The 26,535-nt window shown below is 29.0% G+C and overlaps 1 protein-coding gene across 1 annotated transcript in view; it reads right to left on the bottom strand.

The window, feature by feature from the left end:
* Positions 1 to 26,293, bottom strand: part of LOC142330271 (uncharacterized) — a 132,742-nt gene extending 106,449 nt beyond the window's left edge. The window contains exon 1 of the mRNA XM_075375461.1: positions 26,179 to 26,293. Within this exon, the coding sequence (XP_075231576.1) occupies positions 26,179 to 26,221 (43 nt within the window). The 5' untranslated portion in view covers positions 26,222 to 26,293. The remainder of the gene's footprint in view (positions 1 to 26,178) is intronic.
* Positions 26,294 to 26,535: the final 242 nt, after the last annotated feature.

Here is a 26,535-nt window from a genome sequence, read left to right as displayed (position 1 = left end):
CACAACCTTAATACCTTACACGCCTGTGTCGCTCTGAGCTCTATCTCGGCACGCGAGTTGCCCTCGACCAGCAGCAGCCCATAGTCGGCATATGCCACGATGTTTCCTCTTGGACAGTCAATGCTTCTCGCATGGGCAATTAACTTGCTCTATTCTCATGTGGAAACAATTTGTGTATATACACACACACCAGAGAAGAAAGCTGTAAATATTTTATATAAGTTCTTTCTTTAGATTATCTTATTCCACAAAAAAACCCAAAAAAGAGTTAAAATCACGAAATAAAAAAACATTAAAAATTTATATTTTTTAAAAAGTGAGAACTGATTACGGTCACCTCCTGATAGAATTATTGGATAACGCTAAGAACCGTGAAAAATACGTTTTTACTCGTGCGAAGGACTGGTAACTAGCTATTTTTAAAATGAGGCCGACTATTCTAAAACCCGCACACTTAGGAATGTTTCGCGTCCTGTGGAAACCAAACTTGCTCTGAAGAGATTACAAAATACTGACAGTTTTTTTATAATTTGAACAGGCAAATTGATAAATTTATCAGTATTATTCACACAAGCATAAGGATAATGAACACAGTAGGACCCAGGGGGCAGAACCTACTTGCTATACAGGAAGTAAGACCGGCTAGTAAGAAATAATTTTGGTTCAGAAAACTGTATTAACTCCGGCCTACCTGTTTAGTATTAATCAAATAATTAGCTATTTAAATAGTTAATACCTTTAACAATTTAAATAATATCTTTATAATTACCTAATATCCTTTTGTTTATATTGTTAAACGTATGCGATGAGACAAATTTTTTATTATTGGATTGGAGAGATTCGTTAACTGTCTTTAGACTGTCTTTAGGATAATGTAATTATTTCAAGAAAACTTAATTATATCCATAGTTGTGAATGGCTATATTTGCGATGAATCCTGATGTTTCATGAATTTTATATAATTAATGTAACTGTAAAATTGTATGAAACTGTTGTTTCGTCTGTGAAGTCAACTGATACAATTATTTAAAGTAGTTGGTATAATTTTAATTACTTTTAAGAGAATTTTTAAATTTAAATTGGCATGTTTTTGTTTTACAGTATTCATTATGGATTTATTATCTTTTAAATTAAAAAACAAATTATTCGTATTTGCACAACAATGGATTATTATACGTTTGAATTGAGTTCTACTTAAGAGTTTTTATAAATTTATTTGCTGAAATGAATGAAGGTCCCTATATAAAAAAAACAATTAAAATATATGTTACTGGTAAACTTTATTGTAAAATAATTACTGAGTTAAAGCAGTATATCTAACGGATTAATTTTTGCATCACATAGTGTATTTCAGTCTTCTTGTGTGTTTGATACAAATAAAGCTCGTAAGATAACTTATTGCTTTCTCTTAGAATAATAATGAATATATAACTCCAGTTCGTGTGGTTAAAAAAGTGAAGATGTCAATAGTAGAATTGTAGTTTTTTGGATTTTCCCTGCCGATATGCAACCATAAATTAGGCAGTTAGGAAACCACTTTATTCCCAATTTTCCTTTGTAATCCTGGCATGAACCACTGATTATTCTTGAAAAAGACTATGACATTAAATTTGGAACACATGTTAGGTTGCCTAGAACCATTACAGTTCTGGTACTGAACATAAATACAAAATATTAAGAAATAATCTTGGGATATTAGTAAAATCAAGGACATAACCAGCCAATTACTGAGACGGGTGTTTATTTACTCAGTTCCGAACATAAATGAAATGGACTTTGAAATTTATATTTTTTTTAAATTTTATTTTTGTAGATATTATGTTTATTATTTGGATAATTAAACTTATGCCTGGATCTTACAATTAGAATTTATTCCAATATTTATATAAATATATTATAAAAAATATATTTTATGAATGAATAAAAGTAAATTATTTTATGAAGTAAAAGTAAGTAATAGTAAGTATGTTTTTTTTTTTTTAATAAAACACTTTAAAAAATCAAAAGTCAAATTTCTAGCAAATTGGACACAATATCTGCTACGACCCGATGAGATGAGGATAATACATATGACATAAATGAGATGTAGTCTTGTACAGACTCAGGCCGACCATTCCTGAGGCCTTTGATTAATTGAACCCCAACCATCAAAGAACATGGATATCCACAGTCTAGTATTCAAATCCGCACAAAACAATTAACTATTACTAGGATTTAAACCTCAGAACCTTCGATTTCTAAAATCAGCTGTTAGCAACTGATTTACGCCGACGTGTTAACTACTAGACCAGATCGGTGGGCAATTAATTAATGGAAAAAAAATCAATAATCCGTTTGTTGATATATCAGCTAATTCACTTGATTTACATCTGATCTTTCAGTGAATTAAATTCATTGATCCTATCATTTTTTATGTACCATTCGAAGTATAATAAAATATGCCTGTGATCTATTTACTTTCATATTATTATAATAATTATAAAAAAAGACGCTGTGATTTTTAAAATTAATAAACAATTTAAATATATAGCATAACCTTAACTGTTCGGTTGGGGCCATTACACTGTAATAAAATCATTTATATGTAATATAAATACAGAACAACTTTCTATTGTTTATGCTGATTCAGTTTAAATAGGTTCTTATAATAGATTATTTCTCACAACTTTATAAAACACATACAGTTATTTCAAAACATGAAAGTAATAAATATTGAATCATTAAATATTACGCCTAAAATCTGTGTAGTTTTAAATAAAAAGTAGAAATGATTTAATCCAGGAAGGAAATTTAATATTTTTAAATCTCAATTAACAGGTTATACAAAGAAAAAAATTTGTTAAGTGTAACACATTCTTTAAATAAATAATGTATGCACCATATGCAAATTAGTGTTTATTGGGTTTTCTTAATATATTCGACAAATGTTGCTATAAAAGTCTTAAACTTTTTTTTCATAATGAGATAAAACAAGAAAGTTATTCAACAAGTAATGTAATAAACTAAGTTTTACTTAATACAATAGTAAAATTTTATTTAAACAATTATATATATTTTTTGTAGCTGGATCTTTGTATATAAATTATTACAATATCAGTAGAACTATGTTTTTTTCATTTTTTATTATTATTACTATTATTATTATTATTCTGGTTATAATTCATTAAAAGAACTTACTACATAATAATTCAGTTTAATGATCATTGAATACTAGATCAAGGCCTGTTTCTATAGATTTACAACTATTATTTCTTTTTTAATCACCCGGTTTCTTATATTTAGTAATCCGTAAGTAAGAAAGTTTCTCAATAGTGTATTGGATGTAAGATTGATTGTTAGTTTTTTATTTCTTTATTTATAGAGTTACTTTTTATTCATTCATAAAATATATAATTTATATTATATTTATATAAATATTGGAAAGAATATTTAGGATATTATTACTAATATATTAAATAAAATTAAACTATAATTTTAAGAAAAAACTATAAAAATAAAAAAACAAAATATGTGGTAATTTGGAAATGATGACAAACCTAGAAGACCAGCCAAGCGAAACAGAAACAAAATTTGGGAAAATTAAAGCCGTGAAAAAATTTAAATATCTAGGCAAATTAATTCAGAAAGTGGACTAAAAATAACGTATTTAGAAAATTGGGAAAATAAAATAAAATGATTTTCTAACCAGAAATCTATATAAATAAAAATGTAAATGTTCGTTTGTTCAAAATCTTAAATCTCCGAAATTTCTACACCAATTGCTTTGAAATTTTGACACAACGTTGCATTCGAATACGCGCGTGTTTTTAAATGTCTACTATTTATATACCTAAGATTTCGCACCTGTGACAGGTAAAAACATGCTTTTTTTTAAAAAACAGCGCTATCTGTTGGACGTAAAAGCAACACATATTATACTAAATATTTTACGATTCCATTACAGTGTTTCCGATATGTGTGTCCGCTATAGACTAAAAAACTACTGGGCCAATTTACGCACAGGGAAAAGGGAGAAAGAGAAAAATCGGAAAAGGGAAAATTCGAAAAGGGAAAACGGGGAAAAGTAAAAACGGAAAAGGAAATGAAAAGGGGAAAGGACAAGACAAATAGGTGAAAGAAAGGGAAAGGTACAAAATGGGGGAAAAGGAAAGGGAAAATGGTAAAAATGAAAATAGGAAAAGGAAAATGAGGAAAGAGGGAAAAGGTAAAAGGGAAAAAGGGAAAGGTTAAATTTTGTGAAGTTCCGTAATGTTCATTTTTTAATGTTTTATCAAACTTTCATTGTGTTCATTTAATCTATACATATAATCAAATCTAGAAATAGCGAAGCATTGCCGGGTCTGCTAGTCTATAATAAATATTCGATTTCTTACTCGGATAATACAACACGGTTATAAAACCTGATCGTCACGCGGCAGAAACTTTAAAATTAAATAATCAAGACTAAAGAATATTTTGAATAAAGAAAGAAAAGTTCTGAGAAATATATTAGGCCCGAAATATGAAAATAATAAAAATGTTTAAGATAAAATAAGGAAATTTATAGAAAATTTCAAAACATGATTGTCACAATTAAAAAACAGAGATAATTTTACGTTGTTTAAAAAAACAATAAATTAAGAAGGATTGACGAGAAAGATTTGATAATTTCAAAAACAAAAACAGTTGGCTGTACAGTAGGAAAGAGATCAAAATAAGAGAAGATTTGATTTTAGGCAGGGAAATTTTTAAGAAAAAAGGTTACAAAGGTTATACTTTCAAAAGAAATTTCCAAAGAAACTTTTCTACCTCACCCTCTACATTTATTGATCCCAAACGTTTACCAACAAACCCCATACAGACGATATTCTGTACCAAATTTCATCAAAATCGGTGTACCCAGCCAAATGTTATTAAGGTTCAAACACGCCAACTATAGTTAGTTCATTTATAGATTTTTATATACGAACGTACGAATATTACCCCCACCTTTTTTTTGTTTTTTGGAGTCCCTGGATCATGAAACTTCGAAAAATGTAAAAAATACCCATACCAATTTTTTTGTGACTGATTACCAAAATCTCTTTCTTGCAGCATAGCTTTAGAGCTATGAAGCCAGGAAAATAAAAGTGTATGTGTTAAAAAAAATTGAAGTTGCTCAAGACGGAAGAGGAATCAACGAAAGAGAATACAGAGAAAGATTAAGAAAAATGATGACCGAGGAAGATGGCAGAAGAGAAAAGCCTCAAAGAAAAAAATAATATTTGTTCACGCGGTCCAGAAATGGCTAATTCGAAAAAATGAATGCTATTCAATTCTTTTTTAAATTTCAGTTTTTCATTTTATTTTTTTTGTAATCGTGAAAAATGTCCGTTTTCAGATTTCAACAGAAATATCCATTTTGACCATCCCTGAATCCATTTTGACTAGTTTCGACGTGACATCTGTACGCACGTTCGTAAGTACAGTCGTACGTACGTAATGTATCTCACATAACTCAAAAACGATTAGTCGTAGAATGTTAAAATTTTGGATTTAGGACTGTTGCAACATCTAGTTGTACACCTCCCGCTTTGATTGCAATCGACTGTACCAAAAGTGTCCAAAAAAGCCCAAAGTCCAAAAAAATTTGGATTTAATATTTGGATTTCAATAACAAAAAAAAAAAAAATGAAAAAATACCAGAAGTTATTAATGAAATAAAATTTTATGTACTTTTCATTTTAAAAAAATGTTTATATGTAATTTAATAGGCGTACAAGGAAATCATGTAGTGTCTACATCAAATTTTTAATGGCTTGTTTCTTTTTTAAATGGCTTTTGATTTTAAAGAGCAGTATTTTTATAAGCGTATCCAAATTTTAAATAAAATTAAGATAAATGAAAATGCAATAAAAGATTAAAAATTATACGTTTTTTCAATTCTTGTTTATTATTTTTTTTTTTTTAATCGTATGATAAATTAAAACAAACAATTTACATATTTGGCCCATATTTAAAAAAGTTGTTTGCAGAACTATAATTTTTCACTTTTTATAGCTGTTTTATTTTCTTTTTTTTAAATTTAATATTATTTTACTTTTTTTAACGACTTCAATAAGATAATTATTAAAAAACTAACAATCCTACTCCTAATATCAAGGTACATACCTTGAATAATTATAAAAAACGAACAAAAAATAGCTAAACAAACTTTTTTCCTTTTCTTACAAACGTTTTTCAGAATATAGTAAATTAGTCAGGGATGAGAAATTGAATATTACTTCTACATTGTATGTTGTATTCGGATGCCTGTTAGTCTTAATAAAGTAGAGGCCATTAAAGTCACCATTTCATACAACATACGAAGGCACTCGACTTAGGGATGAAATGTAAAAATATAAAATTCCTACTCCTGTCTTGGATATTAGTAAAATTAAATAGGAAGAAGAGTATCTTTCTGAAACAAGAACGGAAGAACAGAAAAGTGGAATCTTTCGATTGGAAAGGAAAAAAGTATGTCGAAGGAATTGTGAAGGAAGAGAAGAAACGATTGGCAATTCTTTTAAGATTTGAATCAAGAGTATTTAAAAAGTTTTAAAGAAATTTTAAAAGTATTTAAAAGATCCCGATTATGTAAAATACCGGGATTTGATAAATAAGAATTAGGTATGTTCGAGTTGCTTAAGATATTGTCATCTGAAGAGTTTTACCAACGTTTCATGTTACTTTAGGTCATAACCTACCATAATACAGTATTAAATTTTGTATTACATTTTATTCGTTTAACAAATTAATTTTAATGTTATTTTAATTAATAAAATAAAAGTTGTTAAAAGTAATAATAATGTTAACTTTATTTCTGAAGGAAAAATAAAATTTCAACATCTTTGTATATGATGGGAAATTTTAGTTAAAATCATTGATAGATTTTCTTTTTACTGACTTTTCGAAGAAAAGAACTGAATTACTTTTGGTCGATTGGGGGAGTAGGGGTGAAAATGAATTTTCTTTACGTTTTTAGGTATGAAGTTTACGAAAATATGATTCATTTAAAATGGGGTCTCCTTATATATTTATATACTTGTGTACAAACTTTTGTGGCTCGAAAATTTCCAAACCTATTAAATTAATTTCATTAAAATTTAGATATACTGTAGTAATGTATCTGAAGTTGTGCATGTGAAAATTTGATAAATATTGGTTGTGTCGTTTTTGAGTTACGCTTAATTTAAGATCGAAAAACTTAGAAATTAGAAGCATGGTTTGTTATCATGTTGCAAGTTGGAACGTTGACGTTTCTTTATCTGCCGTATCTATTGTTAGCAATATTAAACCAAATTAAATTAATGAAAAGTATGTCTTCTTGCGTAGATATGCGCAAGAGTATTTTTTAATTTTATTGTTCTCAAAGATTACGTTGAAGTAACGGAAATTCAAATGTTAAATTACACGTATAGCCCATTCATTCAAAATCAGGATGTTGTATTCATTTAAAATATACCGAAGAAGGAAATTTCTTAATATTTTAGACAACACCGATTAAAGAGGACGTTCACGCGAGAGTACAAGTTTCATATCGTAGTTTATCTCTTATTCAATCATTTTGTATTTAATAAAGAACACATATGTAAGTTGTATCTGGTACTGTTATCTGTTAATGTTACAAATATTAAATAGTAAGTACGTGAACAGAATTACAAAAATAAAAATGTACGTAACACACTCATCAATAAAATATATAAATGAAATCTTCATAATTTGTATCCAAATACATATATATATATATATATATATATATATATATATATATTTAATTGCGTAATTTCATCTAGTCGAAGTTTTTCTCAATTTGTAATTTTAAAGATACTATTTTACTGAAAATAGCGAGATACTGTTTTAACGACCTTCTGTCATTTTTTTCTGTTTGTAACGCTGTTATGGCCAAACGCCTTTTTTTTCTTCCTTGTACAAAATAAAGGAAGTATTGTGATAGCGAAAAATTTCGGTTTTCAGATTTCAACAGAAATATTCATTTTGATCATTCCTGAATCCATTTTGACTAGTTTCGGCGTGACGACTGTACGTACGTATATATCTCGCATAACTAAAAAACAATTAGCCATAGAATGTTGAAATTTTAGATTTAGGACTGTTGCAAATCTAGTTTTGCACCTCCCTTTTTTATTGCAATCAACTGAACCAAAAGTATCCAAAAAAGTCCAAAATCCCAAAAAATGTAGATTTTGGACTTTTTCTTAATTGCAGTAATAAGCCCTCATTGAGAGCTTTTCAAAGAAATATTATAAGTGGTACTTATTTTGATTGGTTCCAGAGTTATAGTAAAATAAATTTTTAATTAATGAAATATTTTGATCTTAGAAAGGGAGGCTCGTCGGTTCGAATCAGACTTCATCTCCTTTTTTTTGGTAAAAAAACTTTTCTTTTTAATTTAAATACATTAATTTATTTATACTTTATTAACCTCTGATTGTAAAACAAAATTTTACAATAAATAATAATTCAATTAACAATAAAAAGAAAACATGAAAAAAATCAGAAGTTATTACTGAAATAATATTTTATGTACTGTTCATTTAAAAAAAAAAGTGTATATGTATTTTAATAAGCATACAAAGAAGTTATGTGGTGTCCACATCAGATTTTTAAATTTTAATAAAATCTAAACGTTGTTTCTATTAGTCGAAAAACAATTTTTATAAAAAAATATTTAAACATCTCTAAAAATTTTCAGTTTCAAAGTGACCGCAAATATTTTTCTCAGTTAAACAGACATGTTGAAATTTCCCACTGAAAATCCACGTGAACTAATTATTCGTGACGTCCCTCTTTTTTACTATTATCTCTCAGACACTACTTGTTTACTCTTCATGTTTTAGTCTTATTTATTAGATGTGTCTAAAACCATTCTCCTGCTAATTTATATTACCGTACCTTTTTCACTAAGTTGTTTAATATTTAATCTTACTTTGGAGTTCGATAAACTTGTTTTATTTAACCTTGTTCTTCAGACAAAAAACATGGTAATCTAGTGTAGTGTAATTAATTTTATGACATCAATCATTGATGAAGTTCGTTGTTCGTAAAAACAATACTTACTAAATTGCTAATACATAAAGATTATTTTTGGCACAGATTGTACCTTTTACGATCAATTAGTATCGACAGTTTCGTTATATACTTTATTCTAACTTTCACTGTATTAATTTAATTTCATTATAGAGTATTTCTTAAACTCAGTACAAATGAAGGAGGTCAAATGTTCATGTAGTCGCTTGTTAAACTTTTAATTTACGTGTGATTTACTATAAAATCTAATTAAAATGTTTCGCCTTTTTAAAATATATATATATATAAATCAAACTATGATTTTTTCCCCTCTCCCATCTCGCGGAAAGAATTTTCTTTGATTTGCAAACTGGGAATGTATTTTAATAAACTTTTCAGGGGATAATAATTTGATAAAATTTGAAATAATGTTTATATGAAACATTTATCGGATTTTGACGTATAGTTTTCTTCCGGAAAATAAATATGAACTGGTTACCGGTGGACATCGAGTAAATAGTTCGTATACGTATTGGGCATGAAATGTTTTTCTAATAGTACTATTTTACTTCATTATGGTATTTAATTAACCTAAATTGACTAATAGATAAACAGCAATAAAATTTACGCACCATACGAGTGAAAATACATTCATACATATTTATATTACGTAGATGAGAGTGAATGGGAATTAATTTTAAAAAAAAGAAAGAATGTTAGGAACATACACCGTCCAGTTCAGTAGCCGCTGCAAAAACAAGAGCATCGACCATTTGGTCAGGGACAAACCTGTTTTATGTCCTAATTCTATGAAACCAGTCTTGTTAGTATTTAATTTACACCACACTATTTCATTACAATGAAATTCTTTAATATATTTCATAAAAATAAAATTAGTTAAATTTATTCATAACATACCGCCTTAGGAAAATTTATCCTTTAATTTCAGAAAAAATTACTAAAAGTTGTTGCTGTTAAGAGTTAATAGAAAAAAAAATTAGTATTTTTATTTTACCTTCGCAATCGATTATCTAATATTAATCTTCATTCAATTTTTAATTTATTCAATTAGACGCATTTGTCATTGCTGACAGCTTAGCTAATAATATAATATTTTATAATATACGAATTATGTATATAAATACCTTTACCTCCTCTTTTTAAGGGAAAAAGAATTTTTTTCTTTTAGTTTTCCGGCAAATATAGCGAGAACAGTTGGTTATATTAAAGGGGAAAAAAAATCTTTACGTATTAGGATCCGACTAGTTCATCTGTAACAAAACAACATATGTATGAATGTATACAGAGTGATTCCAAATTGCATGGCAATCTTTCAGGAGATAATTCTATAGCCAAAAATAAGAAAAAAAAAGTTCATATAAACATAGGTCAGAAAAATTTTCGTTAGCGATTATCGGCTCGCGAAATATTTAGCCCTGTTTTCTGTTCCTCCTGTGAAATTAAACCGTATTAAAATTCTTGGGACACAAATCGGTGGGGTAAATTTGGTGCTTCCTTATGGTTTTTAATCAAAGAAATAGAATAAAAGTGATCCCAGACCTCTATCTCACTTAGGTTTTAAGAAAAACGGGATAAAACAAGAAAACGCCTTGTCGAAAAATACACATACCACATGCATATATATATGTATACACACACACACACACACAGAGAGAGAGAGAGAGAGAGAGAGTGATAGAGAAAGAATGATTCACGTAGTGTTACCGGCGCCTTCTGAGCTCATTCCACTAGCAAAAATAATAAACAATTTCGTATAAACATTGTCCGGTAACGCTTCATTAGTGAGTTACGGCTAGCAAAAGACTTCGCTCTGATTCCCTCATTTTTCCCTGATGAGTGAAATAAAACCACATTAAGGGATAAATTGGTAACCCACCGGGTTGGTGAACGCGTCTTCCCAAATCAGCTGATTTGGAAGTCGAGAAGTTCCAGCGTTCAAGTCCTAGTAAAGTCAGTTATTTTTACACTGATTTGAATTCTAGATCGTGGATACCGGTGTTCTTTGGTGGTTGGGTTTCAATTAACCACACATTTCAGGAATGGTGGAACTGAGACTGTACAAGACTACACTTCATTTACACTCATACATATCATCCTCTGAAGTCTGAAAGGTAATTTCCGGAGGCTAAACAGGAAAAAGAAAAAGGGGTAAATTGGTAAAATTTGGTAAAGTATGGTTTTTGACCAGAAAAAATTGAATAAAATATGTTTCATAACCATATTTCCAATAATGTTTATAATATCCTACGTAAAACAGAAAAATTTGTTGCCTACAGATACGTTTTTTTTATATTTATAAAAAAAAACTTTGTTAAATGACTAATAAATGCGTAAAATTTATTATGAAAACTTGTAGAGAATTGCAACAAATTAAGAAAGTAATTTGTACCAAAAATTCTGTGGTAACCTAAAACTTATTTTTTGGTTTCCATATCTAGACAATTCACGTATATATTGCATAAATCCTCTATTAACTAAGAGGTAATGTAAAAAAATGCAAAGTTTCTCCGGAAAAAATGATAATTTTTGGCTTTAAAAGCCAAACATTTACACTTTTGGCTTTTACTCCTGACCTAGTCTTTTTTTAAGGCGATGATGCATGTAAAACACTTAAAATACAAGACACACTAGTTGTTTTCTTTGAGAGTATTGAATAGAATAAAGATGTAATATGCGGTTGAATATTATCTACATTGAGACGGATTTAGCAAGCGATGTGCAAAAATAGTTAGTTTCAGTAATGAATGTTAAGGAAAAAAACAACTTTCACTCCCTCAGTTTGGTTAGTAAACTTGGAATGAGATATTTTTTAACTTGAGAATGGCTTTGTCAGTTTTACGGATGGATTTCAGTTTCAGGTAAAATCGTCTACAACTGATTTAATTACATACATAACGTATAAAATGTGTATGCGTGTAAGTGTTTGTATTGCAAAACATGAACGTAAAAAAACTTATTCGTTTTACGTTATTGTATTAAAACATAATTATATCATAATTTTTTTATAAATATGATGATGTAAACATTTATATTATTTTTGTGAATTATGTAATAACTGAAATGCAAATGCGGTCAACAAAAGAAAACAGACAACAGTATTTCAAACAGTTAAACAAGCCCGGTCAGGAAGATAAACACAGATTGTTTTCTCTTCTTAAAATGCCTCTACATAAAAGCCCTCACGCAAGCGCACACACATATTCACGTATTCAAAGATTATACTGCCGTAATGATGGAAACTGCTGTCTGGTATATACATATAACAGCAGTCATATTGGCAATCTTTCATTTTATATTAATATACTATTCTCATAAATGTAAAAGCAACCGTACTCGAGTTTAAAATAATGAAAATAAAAAGTGTGACGCGATTTGTAGCCCTACTATAACTGTCGTTAAAATCAATTTAATAACACTAATTTAAAAAGACCACAAAAAACTAATTAGTTTAATATTATATTAACAAATTTTTTTTGTAACATTAAAATGAAGAAACGTGTTGAAATTTAATTTAAAATAATTTTAAAGTAAATGGATTTATAAATGTAAAGAACTAAGCAACATATTTTTTTTAAACAATTAACTGTGGTTTATAAAATGTAAATAGAGATATGTATAAACGAGTTATAATTACATTTTACTAAATTAAATAAAATAAAATTAAATCATAAAATAATTAATGTAATTCGACTGTATTTTTTTTTTTTTTAATGTATGTTACGCAATATCTCTGAAGTTAGTAAGCAGATTTTGATAATTCTTTTTTAATCGAAAGTGTACACTTTCTGAATGGTTCCAAATAAATTTTAACCAAATTCCATTGATAACCTTAGGAAAAATACCAAAAAAACCGAACAGCTTGACACCTTTAGCCGTTACCGTTCGCACCAGTACCGTGTTGTTCTCTTCCCTGTATGAGTAGCATATTAATAAGTCTATATTATCGTTATTCACTGTGAAAAAATGCCAGTAAGAAAATAAAAAAAATTTAACTATCTTTTTTTCGTTTTTCATAATTATTATCGTTGTGTACAGTTAGTAATCAGGTTTTTTTTTGGTTTTTTAATAATTATTTTATTTAACACTTTGTTTCCATAATTCTATCATTCAATAAACTAATCATCATCTAGTTACGATACTGGTATAAGTTTCTTTTTTGTCTTTTAGAAACGTTGTGCTATTAAACAGAAATATGAATGTTAACAGCTCAATGAAACTCATATGAGCAACATACAGTACAGGTGACACTAGTTGCGATGCATTCCTGATTCCTTTTGCTGAGTACATTTTTCACTTATATCTCGAGAACGATGAATTTTTTGAAAAAAAATCACAAGAGGCAAAAGGTTTTTTTTTATAGAATATTATCATTAAAATTTGAAATAGCATAATTTTTAAATTTCCCCTTCCAGTGTAGTGCTTCCCCCTTTTTGGTGACCTGAGTAGCGAATTCCTATCAATTAAGAAGAAGTAGAAAATATAATAATGGGAGGAATCCAGAAAAGGACTAAAAGAAACTCTTTTGGTAAAGGTAGCATGTTCGTCTAACAATCGTCCTTTGTAATATGCTGCCCACTGACACACCTAAATAGATTTTTTCCGTGAGAAGAGTTACCAGGCCAGAGGTTAGGAATTTGATAAGGATATGTGAAGGCGGACGATCATTCTCACGCTTCGTGTTGGGTCCGGTCTGGCAGGTAAAGAGGATAGGAGTTAAATACTCCGGGTAACACCAGTTGAAATCAGTTTGCGAGAGAGTGTTACGATAGAGTTCTGCGAAAGAGTATCCTGCGAGGAATTATTATGCGAGTTGTTCGACGCGATTAAGGTGATGTTACAAGTAATTCCAGTACATGAAAACAAGAAGTAGTTCGGTGAGTTACTGTTAGACTATAAGTGAAAGAGATAATGTACTAAATTTCATTCCTAAATGGTTAGGGTAGTTTTATCTGTGAACAGCAAAGGTATTTGCTGTGAAAGAATTTTATATTTCTCTTATCTATTGTACTATTGTTGTTAATACAAGACTAGTTGTTAAGAGACTAGCTATTAAGATTAGCAGTAATGCTAATGTCTTTTGTTAATGGGACTGAATTCTGGTTTTCAATATTTAACCTGTGAATAAATCCTAATCGTTACTTTAAATTTTGCTTTGTATGTAATCACTGTCTATTATTTTTATTATTATTATTATTATTATTGTGAGTTGTTTATTATTAATATTACTGATGTCATTATTGATTTGTCTTATTTTATTTATGTTCTTAAACAAATTTTAATTATATAAACATTTCCAGTTGTCAATTTCTTAATATCCTGATCGAGCCGCAAACACGAAACAATATACATATATTGTGACGCGTAGAGAAGCTTCTAGTAATGGAAAGTTCGAGAAACAAAAATAGAGAGAAAATGAACAAAGCAAACCAACAGATAAATTTAAATAAAGAAAAAATCCAGAAACAACAGTAAAGAGGAACAATGGAAAAAATTTCAAGAGTAGTATGAAGGTTCGGATTATTTATATGTAATGGCTTCGAAAAATCCAAATCCGAATGAATCCGAACATATAAATGAATTAAGGGATTGCGATTCCTGTTATGACAGAATAAACTCTAGGGCCTACCATAAATAATAAATAAATGCTGTAGAGAGTCAGTGAATTTATATCGCTTATAACATACTCGCCGTTTAATAAGCAAGATCTAGACACAAGGAATAAATTTATGTCTAGGCTGTCCGATGTATAAGGAGTAAAGCACAACCGGCAAATTTAAGTTTCGAGTGAGAGAGTACGATAACATTCGGTTTGCGTATATGAAAAGAGTGCGTCATAATGTATTCCAATTTGCGATAAAAGTGCGATAGTGTTCTGTTCTGCAAATAAGTTCGAGAAACTATATGTTGTGGAAGAGCGAAGTATCGAGGTAAATAATTTTATTTATTCATTGATGAAATTATCCCCCAACCCCTTCTCAGACACACGTGTGTCTGAAGGTTAAAAATTACGTGGAGTGAATAATTACTGTTTACTTCTTTCCAGAAAATCGCCGCCCCAAAACCGCGATCGCGAATAGGTATCACCATCTGTAAGTTCCCTATTACCTTCCTTTCCCTTCAAGAAAGAAGAAAGAGGGAACGAGCCCAGCAGCCATCAGCCCAGCAGCCACCTGCCCAGCAGACACCTGCCCAGCAGCCACTGACAGCACAGAAGAACGAAGAAACCTGCACTTTCCCCCGTTCAGCCCTTCGGGGCCCCGGGAATTTCAAGGTTAATGGTATGTAACTTCGGTTACTACCAATTCTTGGAAAGTGCAGGCCAAAGAAGAACGAAGAGGTCTTCGGAAGAAGAAGAGGGAGAAGATGAAGATGAAGAAGAAGGAAGACCAGCCACTCGTCTCAACATCACGGACTGGAGTCCGGAACAGAGCCCAGCAGAGATGCGTCCTGAAGGGCAGCCATACCAGAAGCGGATGAAGAGCTTCTACACAACCTCTCCTATTTCAAAACTTACAGTAAGATAAAATAACCTAGCAATTGCGACTCCTCCGGAAAAGGAGACGCATTGCTCCCTCCTTACAGGTAGTGCCCCGTTGTGGCGTATTCCTGCTAGCCTATTAAAGAGTTAGCACCGAAAGGACTTCAGTGGACGGTCTGAAGGGGAATTACGTCGGGAGGACAGGCTTTATAAGCCTAGCCTTCCGCGGTCGGCCCATGAAATGGGTTCGATAACGCTGGTTTAACAACGGATTGGAATGCAATTAAATCCGTCTTAAATTCACTAAAATAATAATAGACAAAACTTGAAAAATTATATCCGAGATTAAAAATAACCCTTTTAAAAACAAGCCCGATTAGAATGATCCAGCAGCAAGGGACTCTGTCCAGGTTCTGCGATAAAGTAGGGAGTAATAGACTCCTGCCAACTTTGCATTCCATTCCATGAAATTATAATGTAGTTTCCTTTATAAATAATCCTTGTATAAAATTTATTATAGATCTTAGAATTGTAGTCGCACTGTCATAAAAACTTCTTAATTTTAATTAATTTTTATTAGTTTTTTAATTCTCATAATAGAATCAGAATTATTATTTGTGACATAATTATCTGTAAATAATAGGTTACTTAAGAAGAAATAATATATGTTAGTAAGAATCTTAACGTTGTAATTTCTCCTCAGTATCGTTTATCGAACCGATAAGATGACAACATATGTATACGTGAAAGTACATTATTTTTTGTCGTGTGTACTTTTTAATAATAATTGTAAACTCTGGCAACACTGAGTGTTTTACTTATCCTTAAAAGGTTTCCTGGAAAAGAACTTTCAAATATTTCTTCCCTTCTATATTTCTTGTTAGGGAGTTATGGAATATAGCCCAGGTTTATATCTTTGTTAAACCTGGACAACATTTCTTTTTTGGATTCAGAAAAATTTATCAAATTTCATGGATTGTGATGAACAAAGCATAAAATACCTTTAAGCCTAATTATTATTTTTAAAAACATAAATCAAATATATATAAAAGACAATTACAATTTTTTTTTTTAATGTGAACAGTTTTAATTATTATTCCCAAAATCGTCAATATAAATATATTTTATCTCATTCTAAAACTTATTCACTAATTTCCGAAAACTTAACGTAACTTAAAAAATTATATTAAAAATTACTTGTGATGATGTTAAGAAGGCATAAATAACTCTCTTACGCCTTTAAGACAATTTTTTTTTGCACGTTTATCACCATACAAAAAAATCTGATGTGGGAACCACATGACTGCCTTGTACGCCTTTTAAATTACATATACACATTTTTTTAAATGAAAAGTACATAAAAATTTCATTTCATTTCATAATTTCTGATATTTTTTCATTTTTTATTTTGTATTATTTTTTTAATTTTTATTATTGAAATATTATTTATCGTAAAACGTTTTTTACTATCAGAGGTTAATAATTATTAATAAATGAATATATATTTAACTAAAAAAAAGTTAAAAAAAGGTGATGAAGTCTGATTCGAACCAATGTGCTTTCCCCTTCTAAGACCCAAATATTTCAATAATCAAAATTTCATTTGACTATAACTCTGGAACCAATGAAAATAAGTACCACTTATGATATATCGTTGAAAAGCTCTCAATGAGGACTTATTACTGCTGTTAAGAAAAAGTCCAAAATCCACATTTTTTTTTTTTAATTTTGAGCTTTTTTGGAAACTTTTGGTTCAGTTGATTGCAATCAAAAAGGGAGGTGCAGAACTAGATGTTACAACAGTCCTAAATCCAAAATTTCAACATCCTACGGCTAATCATTTTTAATTAATGTGAGATAAATACGTACATACACACATGCATACGTAGGTACAGACGTCACGCTGAAACTAGTCAAAATGGATTTAGGGACGGTCGAAATGGATATTTCCGTTGAAATTTGAAAACCGAAATTTTTCGCGATCACAATACTTCCTTTTCTTTGTACAAGGAAGTAAAAATAATACATTTTAGAAATTTAATGTCAAGATATCACATAATAAGGATACATGACGGATTGTATAACACTACTTTACTAATTTACTAAAAAAGGAATGTACATAGTTGACTTCTTGCGTAAATTTTTACTTTTCACGTGAATTCATAAAAAAAATATATATATTTTATTGCATGCAGTGTTAACAATATGTTCGTTCTTTTTATTAATTATATTTACTTTAAGTGATATTCGTGAGATCTCTCTAAAGATATTTTTTTCTGTCATTTTTTAAAATTAATAGCCAATTGTCTTAATCTTTTATGTATTCTTGTCACGTATTTTTTTTTTTTAGATTTTTTTCCACTTTCTCGTTTTTTTTTCGCGCGCGCGTGTGTGGTTGTGTAAAATTTATTTTAATTTACTTAAAATAATTTTGTCACTAATAAAACTACTTTTAAAATAATAATAATAACTACTAATAACATTTTATCGCAAATGTTTTTTTGTGGGGCGGAGGGGAGAGAGATAACGTTAATTGAAGGTCTTTAACAATTATTACTTATCATTTTGTTTATTGATACAGACAGTGTAAACTCATGTTTACAATTGATACTAACAAAATGTTAAAAGTTTTATAATTTTATCTAATCGGATATTAACAACGCATTTTTATATCATTTTAAATTCACTTATCGTTTTGTTTATTGATACAGACAGTGCAAACTCATGTTTACAATTGATACTAACAAAATGTTAAAAGTTTTATAATTTTATCTAATCGGATATTAACAACGCATTTTTATATCATTTTAATTCGACCATTAGTGTAGAATGATATTAATTAAAAATAGTAATATTAAAAAAAAAATTTAATTTTAACATTTCGTATTTTAAGTGTAAGATAAAATTAATTACTAGCTGTAACAGATTAAATATAATTTTTTTTAAATAGGGTAATGTATGTTTTTTAAGGGACTATACTATGTACCTGCTAGATAATTAATAAAAAAAAACCTTTAAAATGATTTCATCATTAAATATTTCTTGTTTTACTTTTCCGGCGAATATTGCTAAAATTAAACGGGGAAGTATGATAATCATGTCAGAAATGGGGCATCGGGTTTTTTTACGCTTTAGTTTCCAACTGATTCTTCTAGATCAAAAAACATACGTACGTATGTGTGACACTGCGTTTGGCCTTATATCTCATGATTGTCCAAACCGATTTTCTTCAAATTTACCTCAATTATACGTGACATTGTGCATATTAATTTTTTCAAAATTTGTTAAGAAAGTGAGGGATATCGCGAAAAAAGCAATTTCGATTTTCTTCAGAGGCATTTTAGAGAGAACTTAATTAAAGCAAATTTGTTACCTACAATGCATACATAAATTATACAAAAAATTATACAATCAGTGGTTAACAATTATTAATAAATTAATATATTTAAATTTTTTTAAAAAGTTAAGAAAAAAAGTCTATATGAAGTTGGATTCGAACCGATGTGTGCATGGTTACGATCCAACACGTTCTCACTTACACCACATACCTACCTGAGTTTGTTGAAACAAAATTAATATATAAACTAACATAAGGAAATTTTTGAGGTCATTCTTCTTGAGTATAATTGAATATTGCGTGTTAGTATTTTGTGATGAAGACACGTAAACGGTAAACTATTCACACACGCAATATGGTTCAAATCGGTGCCCCGAAGCCTGTGCCTTCCCCTTGTTAGCTATACTAACAAAGGGATCTTAGCTGCTTTATACTGATTAGATAGATATAAGACGTTACATTTACTTAAAAAGTAATAAAGGGATTCTATCCTAATATTTCAGGTAAGATTGTTGAATTAATAATTGTATAAATATTTGATGTTAATAAAAACTAATATTTTAGCAATTGTGTAACCGTCCACTTTATTAAAGAATTGGAGGATCGTATATCACTTTCAAATGAGATAAGTTTAAATGAAGTGCAATAAAAAATGTGTAAATATAATTTAATAGACGTACAAGAAAGTCATGTAGTGTCCACATCAGATTTTTTATTTTATTTTCAGGAAAAATTTAATTATAAAAATAGTTCGTTACTTACGTTTATAATGAATTACTTACTGTTTTTTTTTATATTTCTTTCATATTTAATTTTATAACAGATAAATCGGCTTATAATAATCAAATATTTTTGCTTTTTTGTACGAAGGAAAGGAAGTATTGATCGCGAAAAATTTCGTCTGTACGTACGTATGTATCATAACTCAAAAACGATTAGCCGTAGGATATTGAAATGTTGGATTTAGGACTGTTGTAACATCTAGTTGTGCACCTCCCCTTTTGATTGCAATCGACAGAGCCAAAACGGTCCAAAATCCATTTTTTTTTTTTTGGATTTTGGTCTTTTTCTTAACTGAAGTAATAAGTCCTCATTGAGAGCATTCCAACGATATAATAAGTGGTACTTATTTTCATTGTTTTCAGAGTTGTAGCCAAACAAAATTTTAATTAATAAAATATTTGGATCTTACAAGGGGAAGGCACATTGATTCGAATCAGACTTCATCTCTATTTTTAACTTCTTTTTAAATTTAAATATATTGATTTGTTAATAATTATTAACCTCTGATTGTAAAAAAAAATTACGATATATATATATAATTTCATATATATTTAAAAAAAATATATATATATGAAAAAATATCAGATGTAGTGAAATAAAATTTTATTTTCATTTAAAAAAATGTATATATGTAATTTAATAGGCGTACAAGATGTCATGTGGTGTCCACATCAGATTTTTTTAAATTTCTTTTTAAGTTACATCAAGTAAAGTCTCTAAAGTCATTAGCGACTACGATGAGATTTACTAGTTAAATATATTTTGGATTGAATCTAATATTTTTATAGGTAGTGAACATTTAATAAAAAAGCTGTAACAAATAATGGTTTTTTGGGGTTTTTTTTTACCGAATTATATTCACATCATTTAGATGTAATTAGAATAATTTCTGAAGAGCCCTCAACAGTATCCGTTGTTATCTTATAATTTCTAATTTGTATGAACTTGTGATTCTAATGTTGTGCGTAGAAAAACAAAAAAGAATAAAAATTTTAATTCGTTGAAAATAATACGTTCAACATATGTTTTACGTAGATCTTGGAAACTAATATTTGTTTTTCTGTTGAATGACTAATCGATTCGTGTAATATTTCCTAAGTCTCAGATATATTATTCAGCTTTTCTGCTTCAGTATTCCTGGATAACTGCGTTCCTTGTTTGTTTAATGAACGTATTTATGAATTATTATCAATTATGGATCGCCAGATCAGGTTACGTAGTCAATTACAATCCAACAACAGAATAATGTTACAAAGATGGTAAACGTTACAATATTATTGGTTAGACCGAAGGTTGAACACCCACCGGGTTGGTCTAGTGGTGAACGCGTCTTCCCGATTCAGCTGATTTGGAATACGAGTGTTCCAGCGTTCAAGTCCTAGGTAAAGTCAGTTATTTTTACACGGATTTGAATACTAGATCGTGGATACCGGTGTACTTTGGCGGTTGGGTTTCAATTAACCATACATCTCAGGAATGGTCGACCTGAGAATGTACAAGACCACTTAATCTACATTCATTCTCTGAAGTATTATCTGAACAGTAATTACCAAAAGCTAAGCAGGAAAAAGAAAAGGCCGACCCTTGAACTATCAACGTCCCACAAGGGAAGAATAGTGTTTATCTACCTAAATCAGTCCGATTTTTGCTACATTTTTAAACGGCTTGTAAATTCTGATTAAAATTAAATTACAGATTTTAGAAGTTATATATTTTTTTTATTATAGGTTTTTTTAAGGGAAGTATCTAGTTAATAGATATGTTAATCTTTTCAGTTTACAACTCTACATTTACTGATAGATAAAAATTATTACTGTAATTTAAGGAAAAGTTATATTTTTAGTTAGGAATTTTGGAATTATTTATTTATAAAAACTATAAATTCATTTCTTATAGATTATTAAAAAAAATACTTTAATGTTTACGGATGTTTGAATTAAAAAAAAAACTAATTACATTAAGGAAGACATGTCCACTTCTACCCGCTAAAACTTCCTAGCAATATCTACTTTCATAAGACGAGTTATTCAAGCCAACATTATTCCCACTTACGAGTATCTGTATCTCAATTACTTCTCTCTCTTCCAATAAATACGCATATGTAAAATGGTCACGTATGAAATTATATTTAAAAGTAAATCAACCGTGAACTGGATTTTTTTTATCTATTATTTTTTTTACTTTTAACATATTTGTTTAGATTAGTAAGAAAATTGGAAAGAATGTATCCACTACAAAGTGAATTTTATTTAATAAACATGATCATAAAGAACAGTTGTAGGTTGTCTAAAAACGTTACACTGTTGGGTAACGTATCGGAGAAGCACAGATTATTAGCTATAACTTTCCCATGCGGGAGGTTGATAATTCGAGACCCGTCGAACCAGTTTATTTTTATGCTAATGACTCTAAAATATTGTTCCAGGCGGCTATCATTCTGTTGTTTAGTTCTAATTATCCTGGTCTGATAATTCATGAACGAAACTAGGGTATACAGATACACTCACTGCACGAACAAGGGACTCAGCTGCCAATCGGGTCCGATTCAAGAAAGTTTCATATATCTGAAGTAATATAATTTATCCAAAACATCATACCAATTGATATTAGTTATTGTCAGTTAAAATATAAATATCTATTAATATGTTATTATGGTAACAGCGTTAGATTACTCAAATTTTTATTTTTGAAAATAATTTTTTAAATTATTTTATTATAAATGCATGTAATGAATACTATCAAAAAAATTCTTGACAACTGAAATCTGAACCAGAATTATTACTAATTTGTTTTGAATTTTATTTCAAAGAAGTATTTTTTTCATGGTTACCTTGGTGCAAAAATTAATAGTTGCTCAATCAATCAGCCGTAGGTTGCTATGTTTCCATTCACAACTGATTACCTTAGGCATTATTGAAAAAGTAAATATCCTAATTTAAGTTGTCGTAATTTTGTAAAAAACCATTACAATAAAAAAAATTAAATATTGTGAAAAAAAATTAAATAATAAATCCCGTTCTTTCCCCACTTTTATTTTGTTACAAACTCTTTTATACAACAAAAAAGCATTTATATTTTTTTTTTAAATTCAGAAAAATGATTTTTTCTCCTTTTATTCAAGCATTTTTTTGCATAGTATTGCAACGATAAGTAAAATATTGTAATATCCCATTTTTGACGTAATTTCACCATACTTTCCTTTTAATACAGCTATTCTATCTATATTCGCTTGGAAATTAAAAATAATAATTACAAAAATTCGTGCAAATTTAACACTGAACTCTGTCCTACAGTATCAAAAACGTGTACTTAAAACACTTCTAATCCCAATTTTTTAGCTATTTTAATTTTAAAAGATCCTGTGATAGAGGTTAAAAAGTTAATTCCTTAAACGTTTAATACTGTAAGATGGGAAAAAATTAGTTTCCATTCAATTCTTTTGCGAAAATGAAAGGTTACAAAATCTGAAATAACGCTTATTTTTTTAGTGGTAGTTTCTTACATGACCAGTACATTCCGATATAGCAAAACTTTTCCTTTTAATAACAGTTCAATTCGAGCTTAAATCGAGCGTAACTCAAGAACGACACAACCAATCTTCATCAGACTTTCACGTGCACAACTTCAGATACATTTCTACAGCATATCTAAATTTCAATGAAACTGACTTAGTACTTTTGAAGATTTTCGAACCACAAAATGTTATATACGAGTCTATAGATATATATATATATATATATATATATATATATATATATATATATATATAAGAAAACCACAACTTAAATAAATGGTATTTTCGTACTCCTCATAACTCAAAGCGTAAAGAAAATTCATTTTCACCTCTCACTCCCACATGCGACCAAACGTAATACCGTATTTTTCTTAGAGTCGAAAAATCGGTAAAATGGATGAAAAGATGCATAAATTTGACGGACTGCAATATCTTAAAGAGAGTTAGACCTAATTAAATTTTTTCTCGTGCGTGAATTTTAGTTTGTCAAAGAAATACTTTTAACGAATACTATTAGAAATAATACCATTAAAACTTCTTTTTTTTCTAGATGATTAATTCACCGTATAAGCTTCGAAGCTTTTGCATGGGAATATGAAATTGAAATTTATAGCGTATGAAAAATGCCATGCTTGACCGGGATTCGAACCCGGGACTTACGGATGAAAGGCCGAGACACGATCACTCCGCCATTGGCGGAGTAAAAATGTAGTTTATTAGTAACCGTTATCGGAAGGTCAGAGTGTAATAAAATAATTAACTTTTAAATAATTCTATTAGTCTTTTAAACTTATGCCGGTCGAACAACTAGAATTTACGTCCAATTTAAGGTTGAAAACTCTGGAGCGGGGTAAGTTAGAAGCGTGATTCGTTATGATGCTGCAAGCTGGAACGTTGATGTTTCTTTATTTGCTGCATCTATTGTCAGCAATATTGCTCGGCGTATTCAGGTAGCGTTACCTACTTTGAAGATCATGATGACTGGACATGTGTTTTTTATCTACAGGTTAGGTTGTCTATATAGTGTTATATTTTTCATACACGCTTATGCAGTGAGTCGCAGTGTTGAGTTAAAACTTGATGGTTTGTAGAGTCTACTAGTTAATCGAACATATATATTGCATTTTACTCTGAAAATCGTGCGTTTTTTTAACGGGAAATAATGAGGGCATCTAAATTAATCATTTATTACTAATTTTCTTGTTAGAGTTTATTAAAATTATTTTTTTATTTATTTATATTTGTGTATAGTTTTATTTTAATTTTATTTTCGATTATTTATTTATTTCTGTTTCTTATTTACTTCTTAATTCGTTTTCTTTTTAAAATTTTATATTAAAAAGAATTGAAACTTTTTCAAAAGGAAACAAAATAAAATAAAAAAAAGTCGGTTTCTTGCGCAGAACTGAGCAACTTTTTTTAAAATTTTAATAGAATCAATAAACGGCCTCACAAGGTACCACAATAACTTTCCCGATTATAGGTTAAAACGTTCCTGAGTTATAAAGAAAACTGAGGAAAATACCCATACACAGTAAGATTTTTACTGTTTTTGAATTCAGGTTACCTCAAAATATAAAGAAATAAAAAATCCCCTGAAGGATCTTTTTTTCGGTAGCACACTTATAATCCATCTTTTATGAAATCTGAACTGTTCGGTGTTCCTGCGGGAACATTCTTATTTATTATCCAAAATAAATCCTCGTTCAAAATTCCGAATGCAATTTCATACAAAAAGTGTTTTAAATATTATTTTTTATATCATTTTATCCTCCCTCACGATGTTTTTTTATAAAATTCATTCTCAGCATGTAAACCACAAATACAACTTTTCCCGTATGATGAAAAAGGAATCATTTTAAAAATATAGTTAAAAGAAGAGACAGACTTATAGGCCACATACTAAGGCATCCTGGAATAGTCGCTTTAATATTGGAAGGACAGGTAGAAGGGAAAAATTGTGTAGGCAGGCCACGTTTGGAATATGTAAAACTTACTGTTAGGGATGTAGGATGTAGAGGGTATACTGAAATGAAACGACTAGCACTAGATAGGGAATCTTGGAGAGCTGCATCAAACCAGTCAAATGACTGAAGACAAAAAAAAAATATTTGAAGTGAAAAATTATAAACATTTCAAAGAGTTCAATAAATTATAATGTCTAATTAAAATAAATTCATTTACCAAGTTTCATTAAAATAGGTTGTCTTCTTTGCGTAATTACGTACACATAATAAAGTAGTCGCACAGATTCAGGTAATAGGCTCACAAATTAAAATAAAAAAAATCGATGGAGGTAAAATTCTTTTTTTGCATTAATTAAAAAAAAAAAACTTAGATATAACATGAAAACGAAATGCATCTTCCCAATTACTTACAGATTTATTTTTTTTTCTTGTAAATTTCATTTGAGGGAACTATAAAATTCTCTTTTACAAAATATTCTCTTATTCAAAATAATATTCGAAAATTACAAAGTACTTAGGCTTTACTGCTCACCCACTAATGAAATTTTCTGGTTATCCATAAAATCATCTTCAATAAAAAAAACTGGTAAAACCATAATTCAAATCGGTCCAGCGGTTTTTTTTTTTAGTTTTAAGCGAACAACGGTACGAACATACATGCTATGAATTATTTTATAGTAACAGCCAGGAAAACAATAATCTATGTCAGCATCTACGTTGTATTTAGAAGTCGAGAGTTCTAAGGATCAAATCCTAATAAAGGCAGTTACTTTTATAAGGATTCGAATACTTGATCGTGAATACCGGGGTTCTTTGGTGGTTGGGTTTCAATTAACCACATGTCTCAGGAATGGTCGACCTGAGACTACACTTAATTTACATTCATACATATCATCCTCATTCATCCTCTCAAGTAATACGTTACGGTGGTTCCGGAGGCTGAACAGAAAAATAAGCATTTACGTTAAACTTTTTTTTTATCAAGCACATAAAATTATACCCATTTATAATATTTGTATTTCAAAAATGTATAAATTTTGAATATACTTACAAAATGGTATAAGTAACGAAAATATCCAGCAGAGTTTGAGCATTTCGCCGATGAAAATTTAAGTAAAAAAAAATTAAACATACAACTTCACGTTACAAATAAAATAACAATATTAAATTAGCATAATTTTTTTAATAAGATTTAATAATAAAATAAAATACACTTAACACTTTGTGTTTATTATTATTATTTTTAATTTATAATTTATTTTTTTAACTTTAAATAATAATTCGCAAAGAAAAAAAAAGAAAAACACTACACTTAAAAACTAAATCACTTTTAACTTATTTTTTAACGAATAAATTGCTAAATAAACTGAAGTAGTCGCGTCTGTTGTCCACGATACATTGTGTAACT

The sequence above is a fragment of the Lycorma delicatula genome, chromosome 9, assembly GCF_047948215.1.
Source record: "Lycorma delicatula isolate Av1 chromosome 9, ASM4794821v1, whole genome shotgun sequence".
NCBI classification, from domain to species: domain Eukaryota; kingdom Metazoa; phylum Arthropoda; class Insecta; order Hemiptera; family Fulgoridae; genus Lycorma; species Lycorma delicatula.
Note: the sequence above shows the minus strand (reverse complement) of the source record. Positions and strands in the feature narration are given on the sequence as shown.